This window comes from Sinocyclocheilus anshuiensis, unplaced genomic scaffold, assembly GCF_001515605.1.
Source record: "Sinocyclocheilus anshuiensis isolate Anshui unplaced genomic scaffold, SAMN03320099.WGS_v1.1 scaffold1568, whole genome shotgun sequence".
Lineage (NCBI taxonomy): Eukaryota > Metazoa > Chordata > Actinopteri > Cypriniformes > Cyprinidae > Sinocyclocheilus > Sinocyclocheilus anshuiensis.
In genome coordinates this window covers 408,155-419,758 of record NW_015554307.1, presented here as the reverse complement: position 1 = coordinate 419,758, position 11,604 = coordinate 408,155, and the positions used below count along the sequence as shown (strand labels likewise).

The following is an 11,604-nucleotide window of genomic DNA, read 5'->3' as shown; positions in this document are numbered from 1 at the left end:
CAATTTGATGGGGGCAACAGCTTCTAATGTATTAGAGAAGATAGTGCCCATGTTGCTAGTCATTTTGTCTAGTAATCTAGATCTGGTACATAAGTGCACACAGTAGAGACAAAATGTGAAAATATTATTGACTATGCAGTGAAACATATACTGCTCAAATTTAGACTATAAATTGGAAACTACAGTGGCTACTGCACATTTAGGGGCCATTCTAGTAATGTTAAAATTAGAAGCAATTCAAGGGGCTGGCATGTGTTTGTTTCTGTTTAGTTCCTGTCTGCCCTTATTTGGTTCAGTTCCTGTTCTCATTTAGTTAATCATCGTTTATTCAGATCACCTGTGTTGTATTATTCATCTCGTTTGCTCCTTAGTTTGCCTGTCCTTATAAGCCCTCAGTTTCTGTCTGTTCTTTGTGCTGGATTAATGTTATTTTCAACGGTCTGGTTTATTTTCAATAAACATCAAAGTGTGTTGATGTTTATTAAAGACTCCTCTACTTCTGCTCCTTCGTGCGCCTTTTCTACGACCACGACCGTGTGACAGGGGCCTCAACAATTTCTATATTTTCTGTATAAAAAAAGGTAAAGTGCCCAGAGCAGTATACTGTATAATCAGGAGATGCAGAATAACTAAATTCGTCCCTGGCCATTCGCAAAGAATGTGTACTGTTCTTGCATTTTGCTTGCATCTTTTAATTGCTTAGGTAGGCTACATTGAGTCATATAGACATTTTTGGCCATTGCATTTTGTTCATTGCCTGATGTTCTGAATTGCACATGTTCAGTGAAGCACTTCAAATGTCTCTTATGAAAAGCCCTGCGTTACATTCTAGGAAAAGAATCCTGTGCAATTGTATATCAGTTGCACATCAGGGATCCAAGTGTTACAGTTTCTAATTTCAGTGTGTTCTGAATGTTTTTAGACAATATATGCTAAGACTGAAATATAATTTCTCTAGAAGTCTTTGAATTGTAAATAAATGTTGCTGTAAATAATGAAGCTCGGATATCATTTATATGTATTACTGTTATTATAAATGATGGTAAAGTAGCTTTACTTGTTGATATTTCTTGTTGGCAGCATCTTAACTGTCTGTGTGCAGAATGCACTGTAGATAGACGAAAACAAACAATAAATACTAAAAGGCTAAACTTTGAAAATCTCCAAAAATCAATACTAAAACAAGTGAGTCTCATTTGGCCTTGCATAGCACCTAATTAAAAAAACACCTTAATGAAGAGAGTACTGAAAGTCCAAACATAGCACAACATTTCCTGAAGGCCACAGAAACCCTGACTATCAAAGTTTTTAAGTTTATGATTTAATGTAAATGAACTATGTTCACTTAATTAATGATTTACTTATTTATGCATTTTTACAGCAAACAAAAAGTGGTCTATACTTACAGGATCCTCCAAACCCACACTGGATACTTCACTCTACAGGTAGGATAATCTAATTGATTTGCACTGGTTTGCCAACAAATATGATTATGAATAAATATATAAATATAAATGAATCAAAAATTCATTCTAATATCACAACACAATTTGTTTCAGGCTAGCTCAGGTGTAGAGGAGAAGTTTTTCAAGACGTTGAAGGATCTTATTCATAATTACAAGCAAAAGAATCAAGGACTTGCAACACACTTACGCCGTTCGCCGAAAAGAAAAACGCTGCAAGATCAGCCATTGCAATGTGCAGAACCACTAGTGCCTAACGAGGAAAATGACTATGAAAGTGAGTGTCGACTGTTACAATATTAGACATTAGCAATTATGAGACATTACCAATGTCATTACAATGAAACATTATTAGACAATTACAATTAGCAGGAATCAGCCTTGCTGATTTTTTTCTCTTTGACAGAGAATCGAAATATTTCATTTACCCAAATTAATTGTGAACACTTGTTTTTGTCTCTCTCAGATGTTGACTGCTCAGGGGACTATGTTGTTGTTCTGCCGGACTGATTTAGTCACAATGTGACGTTCTGACTGGATCAGCTAATATGGACGATATAGATGTGCTATTACAGTTTCCGAGAACTTTCTGGCCATTTTCACCTCAAATATGGGAAATGCACGTGGAATCTTATCACTTGAATCACATTTTAGCATGGGTATGTTTTTGTGCATGGAAAATGCATAAATTGGGGATGTACCTTTTAATGCTGGAATGGTGTGAATTTTATGAAAGCCTGTTTCTGCTTTGGAATAAAGAGGTAATTACAACTTTTCATCTCACAATTCGGATGTTGTTTCTCACAATTCTGAGGAAAAAAAGTCAGAATTGCAAGATATAAACTCAGAATTCCAGGTTTATATCTCATAGTTCTCAGAGTCTATACCTCACAATTCTGAGTTTATATCATGCAGTTCTGAAGAAATGAGAATTGTGACAAAAAGGTCAGAATTGTGAGATAAGAAATGCAAGGAAAAATGTCAAAACTGTCAAAACTGTGACAAAGTCGCAATTACCTTTTTTATTTTTTTATTCTGTGGCAGAAATAGGCTTTCATAGGATTTTGGTGTCATTTGTTACAAATTATGGTATCCTCATAATCATTTGAGTGAAAAGTTAATTTGAAAAATTAACATGGTTTTCAGATTGTCTTGGTATTTGGGATTGCTTTAATGACAAATGATTTAATGTACAGAGGAGTTCACATGGTCAATGTCACATGTTTGATTTAGTGTCCTAAAAATAGTGCAAAATATTAAATATTGTTTATTTATTTTACAACATTCTAGAAATTCTAAAACTTGGTTTTAGATTTTTAATGTGGCCTCAGACTTTTAAAGTCATTGTTTGTCATTGGCCAATAAAGTGTTGGTTGGAATTGTAATACTAATCTGGATGGGAGAGAAATATTAGGTTTGTATTTTGTGCTTGATGACCTGCTCATAACTCAAGGACAAGAAGAGATTTTTATTGTATATGTTTTTTTTTTTTGTTAGAAAATGTGTAGGCCTATCTGTATATTGTATGTACAGTTTATAAATATAATCTAATTTTGTCTCGAACAGAGTCTATAATAATGTATGCCATATGAATGGACTGTCTTAAGGTTTTAACATGTAAATATATATATATACATGTATGTACCATTTTCTTTACCACAACTTAAAATAGATTGGCCCACATTGGACAGTCAAACGGTTTCCGTTACACTGTTCTGTGTGGTCAAAGACAGCAAGTGATGTAGCTTGATGTTACTATCTGATTTTAAGTTTGGTTGGCATCTTTAATAAATCAATTACATTAAAAAAATCAGTTATTGTGTATGAAGTTTACAATGAACTGGCAAATGTCTTGCCAGAGTTTTCTTGTATGAACACAACGCCAAAAATGCAAGCCAGTTTCTGGTTGTGAATCACAGAAGGTACAGTTCACATTTATGCTTAATTTAAATTTTGACACAATAACGGTTTTAACTGGATAGTATTGATGAGTAAGATTAAAAGAAATCTCTTTAATTGAAAAGAGTACACATACCCCAACTATGACGTACTTACGTCAGGGCGTCGTCGAATTCTGGCTCTCAACCATTCTTCACAGAAAGGGGGTTAAAGCTTTTCTTAAGAACATTAAAAGAAGAGAGATTAACATAAAACAAACAAAAAATCCACTGATTCAATAATTAAGAGTTGTGGAGAATCGTAAAAATGTTTTGTCCTATATTTTAAACTTAAATAATTAGATATATTCCTAAATGTTTCCATTATCCCCCTCCCCTTTTGGATAATGAACTCTTCCGGCGATTCGAAATGTTAGCGGGAGGAAGTTGCTGTTGTAGCGGACAGTGGAGAATTTAATATAAGCTTTTGAGTAAATACTACGTAAAATAACATACTAGTAAATATCATTGTTAAAACAGAAGTCACCTCCATGCTTGATGAAAACATTGTACGGGAGAGAATACGATATATCTGTTATTTAATCTCAGTAACGGCGTCTATTATCAACTAGCATAGCCTACTGAATGTTTACAAAACCTACCACGAAACTGTTTAGATAGTTTCATCATATCAGTTAATATTTTTAGTTCAAGCCAGCCATTGACCGTCCTTGGGTGTAAAGATGGATGCATCGACCAGTTTGAAGTCTCTACTGTTGGCCATTCGTCAGTACAGAAATAACAGAAGCGCATTAAATGCATCACAGCTGCAGAAACACATTGAAGTGAGTGAAAACATTTATCTGTGGGGTTATTGAAAACACTCAGTTTTATTTGTGTGATCTATCCAATCATTTAGTCACCTTCAAGTTGTTCCAAAGTCCAAAAAGTCTTTGAATTCTTATGTGAAACACAAAAAGAGATGTTAGGGAACAGTGTTGGGGAAAGTTACTTTTAAAAGTAATGCATTACAATATTGCGTTACTCCATAAAAAAGGAACGAATTACGTTACTTAGTTACGTTTTATGGGAAGTAATGCGTTACGTTACTTTTGCGTTACTTTTTAAATCTGGGCAGGGCTTGCTTGTTTGTTTTTAAAATAAAAAAGTTCTGTTTTTGACAAATATAAAAGCCTTTTCACACCAAAAGTGAAATGAATAAGCCTCAGGCTGAAGGAAATGTAAATTTACGTCCGTACAGTAGAATGCAGAAGAAGAAATTTCAACACACTTAAAAAAGACAATAAAAAAATACACACAAATGTTTGTCTAGAATGATTTTTGCTTATTAGTATGGTTGAACTGGATCAACGAAGGGCAGAAGCGAAGACATTGGTTAATAGAATGGGATTAAATACATAACGCATATTCGCGTCATATTCTGAGTTGCATAATTTTTATTCATTTTGAGGAATACTGAATCTGTGTTTTTTTTTGTGAGTGAGATGAATTAATGCATATTCATATTTATTTTAGAACTACAGTAACATCTGATTTCTCTCAACATGGGGACAGGAGAGCTGTCAATCAATAAATTGAAAAAAAAAAGTAACTTGCTTTACTTATTTGAAAAAGTAACTCAGATATTCTCTTGAAAATTAAAAAGTAATGCGTTACTTTTCTAGTTACTTGAAAAAAGTAATCTGATTACGTAACTCGCGTTACTTGTAATGAGTTACCCCCAACACTGTTAGGGAATGACAGTCAACAACCCCTTCATTTCTTCGTTTAACGTTACATACAATGAAAGTGAATGGTGACTGAGGCTGTCATTCATCTCCTTTAATGTTTAGGAAGAAAAAAAAAGGTATTTCTTAAATATTCAACATAATTTTTCTAGTTATATTCTACAAAATTTTTTTTTAATCTTTTGGATGCCACAAACCCCCAAAGGACTGAAGGACCTTCATACTAAAATTAAAAAGCAGCTATATATTATTTTATGTATAAAGACCCCAAATTAATATTATAAATATGGTTAAAAATATTAGGAAAATATTTTCTATTGGTATTTTCTATTGTTATTGTTAATGTAGTTTCTATTGTTACATTATTTTTTTCCAGCACACTATAGTACTATACTGTTTTATTTATTACTTTAGGCCTATTATTTGTTTATTAATTTGCTTATATATATATATATGCTTTTCTATAAATTGTGAATGATGCAATCTCTTTTCTGTTATAACAGATGACTGGAAAAGACAGAAACTGGGTCATTAAACAGTCAAACCCAGTGTGGCCAAAAGTGACAAAGAATGTGTCATTTTACACGTCATTTCCTTTAATATAAAATATCCAACATTTTAATTGCTATTTTTAATTCCACAGGATGTTTCAGGGCTGAAATGTGGCAGAGTGCTGTTTTCAGGTCAGGTGCTGCCCAGCGAGTGTCTGAGTGGACTCATGGAAGTAGCTGGAGATCCCAACACCAGTCACGCACTGACGGGATCCATTATATCCCTGCTGGCACAGTTCGGTACTAAACCCTTTAATGTAGTTCCACAGTCAGTTTATAGTTATATCACCCGTTATTTACCCATGCATGTACATTTCTTAATGGCCCAGCAGCTTCTGATGGTGAGGCTAAAGAGGCTCTTCACAGCAGCTACAACTTCACCGGCACTCTGGCATCCATAATCCACTGCAACAGAAGCACACCAGAAGAGCCTCTTGTGCTGCAGGTGAGAGTACTGCAGTTTTTTAAGATGAAGACTACACTTCACAAAACATGCTTTTTTCTTAAGTGCATATTTTTATAACTGGTCAAAAATATATTTTAAAATGTAATTTATTCCTGTAATGGCAAAGCTGAATTTTTAGCATCATTACTCCAGTCTTCACTCTCACATCACATGACCCTTCAGAAATCATTCTAATATTCTGATTTGGTGCTTAAGAAGTTAATCTTTTATTGGCTTTGAAAACAATAGTGCTGCTTATTATCTTTGCAGAAACCGTGAATAGAAAGTAAGAATAGCATTTATTTAAAATAGAAATCTTTTGTAACAATGTAAATGCCATTACTGTCCCTTTTTGATCCGTTTAATAAGTCCTTGCTGAATAAAATTAGTAATTTCTTGTAAAATGTATATAAAACTTTTTTTCTGACCCCAAACTTTTGAATGGTAGTATATGAATCACTTTATTAAAGTCCGCATGAAATCAAAATGTACTCTATTTACTTTGTTAGCGCATGTTGCTAGTCTTGAGGCAAACAGTTAATCCGTGCAAGTTAATGAAATGGATTTGGTAATCTTTAATCAAAATCAGAAAATTTGCTTCGTCAGTTTGACGGCTTTTATCCTTAACAACTCCCTCCAACTGTTAGTTTGCTGTGAACGAGCAATGTCAGGGAGGTGCGCTAAAATAAAATTCTGCCCACTATTAAATATTTAGTTTTAGTTGGAAATACATCACTATACTAATGTCAAGTCAGTAGCAACTTCCGGTTCACACAGAATTTAAATGTCACAGATATTTTTCAAGGTGGTTTTATTTCACTACGTTTAGTTAAAGTTATCCAAAATGGATGGATTAGAAAATAAAGATTACTTTGGATATTACTTTATGTGGTCATGTGAATAATGTCTCCAATGCTCTCCACAGTGCCTTAATGTGCTGCAGCGACTGACCTACAGTGTGAGGACTCAGCATTGTGCCTCTCACATCCATGAACTCATCAGCTTCCTAATGCAACATGTGTAAGACCCACGACATTCTCTGCTTTATGCATAGATGTTTGTTTGATGTGCAGTACCGTTCAAGAGTTTCAGAAAATTTCAGAAATATATCAGTACTTTTACTCAGCAAGGGTGCATTAAATTGTTCAAAAATGAAAGTAAAATCATATGTCTGTTTTAAATGAATGTGGTTCTTTTGAACTTTTTATTCTTTAAAGAATGTATCACAGTTTCCACGAAAATATTAAGCAGCACAACTGCTTAATATTTATTAAGCACCAAGTCAGCATATTCGAATGATTTCTGAAGGATCATGTGACACTGAAGACTGGCGTAATGATGCTGAAAATTCAGCTTTGCCATCACAGGCATAAACTACATATTAAGAAAAGTCATTTTAAATTGTACAAATTTTGCGAACAGTATTACTGTTTTCAATGTATTTTTGATCAAATAAATGCAGCCTCTGTGAGCATAAAACTTTCACTTTCAAAAAACTTTTTATTTGCATCATGGAAAGTGTACAGGGTTTTATTTTTCTTGCCACAGTGTATACAATATAATAAATACTAAAACTGTTCATGTCTTAGGTATGTAATAATCATCATTAAGGGGCGTAAATACAATCATGATATTGACAAGTGGTCACGAGTCTTGCCTGTGAAAAGGAAGCTGTCATGCTAGAGTTTGTGTAGTGGAAAACCACAACACTGAACTGAAACAGTTTTTGCTTTTAATCACAGAGGCTGGGTTTATAGCAGCACCCTTTATAAGGTGCAATATGCATTAAACTATTGCACAGCAATGGTTATGCATGCAAAAGTTAACAGAATTGTGAATTTGATGCAAGTATACTAATAAGAACATAGTTTTTATTTATTTATAATTAAAAACTATGCATAAAATATAATGCTTTTTATGATTGTCTTTAGCCAGTCAAGTAATGATGACATTGTAAAGGCCTGCTTGGGCCTGATGGCCAACCTCTGTCGACATGACATCTCTGTGCAGTCACACATCAAATCTCAGGTCAGAACCGGCATCATGATGAACTCTCAGTATGAACTCTTAGAAGTTTTGTTAGTGAACTAACCTGCTGATGACTATTATACCTACTCTTTTTTTCAGAGTAATGTGAAGGCTTTCTACAGAGCCTTGATTAATTTCCTGGGTCACAATTGTCTGACTGTGGTTGTGTTTGCGCTGTCCATATTATCAAGTTTGACTCTAAATGAAGAAGTTGGGCAGAAGGTAGGGTTGAGATGTAGCGCTGATGTTGGTTAGCTCGCGTATCTTTTTCATCATTTTGTCTTGTGGCCCTGTACTTATTTTCCATTTGAGGTTGTGTTTTTTTCTTTTGCAGCTGTTTAATGCAAAGAACATTCATCAGACCTTTCAGCTCATTTTTAACATCACCGTCAATGGAGATGGCACATTAACCAGGAAATATGCTGTGGACTTGTTAGTGGATCTCCTGAAAAACCCCAAAATTGCTGATTACCTGACCAAGTATGTGTTTATCGGTGTCTGATGGCACTGTTTTAAATGGCTTTCTAGCACAGTCAGAGTATCTTTTTTTTCTCATGCTAGGTATAAACACCTCTCAGTTTGTCTGGCTGAGGTTCTTGGGCTATTGCACAACAAAGATCCTGATACTGCATCAAAGGTCAACTACATAATTTTTTCATAAAATTTTCGTTTTGTCAAGTAATTCATTTTTTTTAGGCAAAATATGTTTAATTTCAAACCTTTAAACATTAGCTTGTAGACCAAAAGGTCTTGAATTCTTGTCAAAGCTGGTGCAGATAGTCATAAGCTCTTGTCTGTGCAGGTTATGGAGTTACTGGTTTCTCTGTGCTCAGTCCCTGTTCTGCGTAAGCTCGTCTGTGAGACGGTGCTCCGACCTCCAGCCCCTCGACTGCAGCCTGCTACTAGAAAAGGTGTTCAGGCTCGAGGGTCTGAACCGAGTTTAGCGCTCGTCCACTGGGTTACGTCACCTCTGGATGGTCCAGAGCAGTGCTACATGCAGGCTCTGTCTCTACTGGCTGAGCTTTTTGAAGTATGCCAATGTTTCAATTCAATTTATTCGAATAATCCTTTTCAAAATACATAATTGTTCTAAAACAGTTTTACAAAGAATAGTCCCTAACAAACACCCCACTGAATAAACTAAATGTGAGAGTGGCAGGAAAAATTCCTAAGATGTTTTGTGCACAAAATAGGGATGTACCAACATTACAAATCTGGACATACTTTAAATTGTTTTATGTCTTATTTTGTGACCAATTTTGTAGCCAATACGTAATATATGATGTTAGATATAAAAAATACAGATATAATAATAATGTATTGATGTTAGATATAATAAGATGTTTTGTGCACAAAATAGGGATATACCAACATTACAAATCTGGACATATTTTAAATTGTTTTATGTCTTATTTTGTGATCAATTTTGTAGCCCATACCTAATATATGACGTTAGATATAAAAAATACATGGATAATAAAATTCTATTATGTCTAAATAAACAGTAACAACACTAAAATTAAAACCAGTCATTTAAAGGCATTACAACATTATAATGTACAGTAAGAAAATGGATATACATTTTGGGATTTCTTAAAGATTACATTTAACAGTATTACTGATTTTTTTAAAATTTTTTAATAATTTGTAATTAAATTATTTTATTGGTGTTTTTAAAGATGAACAAAATGAGAATTTGATGTCTTCAAATGTAATTGTTTTCTCAGGTCCATTAAATAATATTACCAGATGCAACTTTTGATTTTAATAATAGATTAGTAAATATTGAAATGTATTTTATATATTGAAAAAAGTATTTTTATTGTTAATTCATGTTAACTAATGAGTTAACAGTTGGAGCCTTATTGTAGCGTTACCATTTTTCTATTACTATAATTTTTTTTCTGTAATAAATTAGGAATCCATGCCAGATGCAAATATTTGGTTCGTGTCATGTTAGTGACATTCTGCCCTATTAATCTGCAAGTTTGTGCTTGTGTTCACCCAGGAGGCGATCGATTCTTCTCTGTGCAGCTCAGCTCAGTCATTTGTAGAGCTGCTCCTGCAAGAGGTGTTGGTTTTGCTGCAGTCTCCAGACTCCACTGAAGGAGAGCAGCTGCTAAAGAAACACTGTCTACGTGCAGGCCGTGTCGTTGACTTTCTGCTAGATATCCTTATTAGGCACAAATAATCACACTTCGACACACCTCACAGGACAAGCTGTCTGTTTGATGGGCTAGTGTTAGTAGCCAATCGGTATAAGCAAATATCAGATAATTAATTAGCCTGGCTTATGAATTGACCAGTAATGTATTGTGATTGTCTGATTCTACTGTAATAGTATAGATATCCTTGACTCTTTTACTGCTTTGCGGCAATGATGCGCTAAGGTTGTTGGTGTCCCAGCGGCTCAGTCCTGAAGTGTGTGTCTCACAGGTGGAGCTTCTGCTGTCCTACAGTCAGGACCTCTCTGGGTCCACCTGTACTACCTCCAACTACCAGCTCAGGTAATGAAACATTTTGGAAGTAATATTGTTTGTGAGAAAGTATTGACACTTACAGTACCATTAAATCAAAATACAGTTCAACAATAATATTGTGAAATATTATTACAATTTAAAATAACTTTTCTATTTTAAAATCTAATTTATTAATATGATGCAAAGCTTTCACACAATCCTTGAGAAATTGTCCTTCAAAAAAAAAAAAAAAAGTTGTCTCCTTGTGCATCTCTAGTCAGGTGTGCTCTAAAGTGATACTGAAGACTCTAGAACTGATGAGCCACCTTAGACAGCAGATGCCAGACATGGAGACGTCCTTCTACAGGATCTTGCAGGTACAAGACGTACGCTGCGCTTCCTCGCTGCCCTTTCTGTTAACTCTGTATCAGATATTTATAACCTTCCCTTGACATGACCTCTTTTCCATTGCATGCAGGACCAGCGCATGGTGACACCTCTCTCATTAGCTATGACCTCGAACTGCAGAGAGCATGTGCAGGTCGCCCTACGCATACTTTTTGAAGCGGCCCCACTCCCCGACTTCCCCTCTGTCATGTGAGTCAACAGAACACACAGCCACAGTGTGAACTTTACTCTGAGGTTTCAAAACTTTCAGTATGACAGTCCAGGCGGTTGTATATGAAGTACAAAATATTGTGACTATCAGCTTAATGACTGAGTGAAATAATATAAAAATAAGATATCAATTTGAAATTGTTTTCATTTTAATTTGTGGTGCTTGCTAAGGCATTACTGTTGCTCATACTTAAACTGGTTATCCGAAGTATTAAATGCGTAACTAAGCATTTTAAATGAATCATAACCTGTAAGTATGATAAATAATAGATGTTTATATTTTCTGTAGAGCATTCAAAATACAGAACTATTGAAATAGGCGTATCGTTTCCTACACCGCTGTATGCCGTAGACCAGTGGTCGCCAACCCGTCGATCGCGATCGACTGGTAGATCTTTATCACTGAATAAAGATC

At 34.7% G+C, this 11,604-nt stretch overlaps 2 protein-coding genes across 4 annotated transcripts in view; both read left to right on the top strand.

Moving 5' to 3' along the window:
• Window positions 1–2,084, top strand: part of LOC107671353 (SH2 domain-containing protein 1B) — a 5,568-nt gene extending 3,484 nt beyond the window's left edge. Inside the window, exons 2-4 of the mRNA XM_016464253.1 lie at window positions 1,382–1,445; window positions 1,560–1,740; window positions 1,930–2,084. Of these exons, the coding sequence (XP_016319739.1) occupies window positions 1,382–1,445; window positions 1,560–1,740; window positions 1,930–1,973 (289 nt within the window). The 3' untranslated portion in view covers window positions 1,974–2,084. The remainder of the gene's footprint in view (window positions 1–1,381; window positions 1,446–1,559; window positions 1,741–1,929) is intronic.
• A 1,673-nt stretch (window positions 2,085–3,757) lies between these two features.
• Window positions 3,758–11,604, top strand: part of LOC107671359 (protein CIP2A homolog) — a 14,861-nt gene continuing 7,014 nt past the window's right edge. For 2 of the 3 annotated variants that reach the window (XM_016464264.1, XM_016464262.1), the window contains exons 1-13: window positions 3,758–4,185; window positions 5,732–5,879; window positions 5,969–6,084; window positions 7,010–7,104; window positions 8,016–8,112; window positions 8,212–8,334; window positions 8,447–8,592; window positions 8,674–8,749; window positions 8,915–9,142; window positions 10,121–10,280; window positions 10,478–10,619; window positions 10,849–10,948; window positions 11,050–11,168. In XM_016464264.1, coding sequence (XP_016319750.1) covers window positions 4,084–4,185; window positions 5,732–5,879; window positions 5,969–6,084; window positions 7,010–7,104; window positions 8,016–8,112; window positions 8,212–8,334; window positions 8,447–8,592; window positions 8,674–8,749; window positions 8,915–9,142; window positions 10,121–10,280; window positions 10,478–10,619; window positions 10,849–10,948; window positions 11,050–11,168 — 1,652 coding nt within the window. In that variant the 5' untranslated portion in view covers window positions 3,758–4,083. The remainder of the gene's footprint in view (window positions 4,186–5,731; window positions 5,880–5,968; window positions 6,085–7,009; window positions 7,105–8,015; window positions 8,113–8,211; window positions 8,335–8,446; window positions 8,593–8,673; window positions 8,750–8,914; window positions 9,143–10,120; window positions 10,281–10,477; window positions 10,620–10,848; window positions 10,949–11,049; window positions 11,169–11,604) is intronic. The other variant, XM_016464263.1, reaches the window with a different exon arrangement.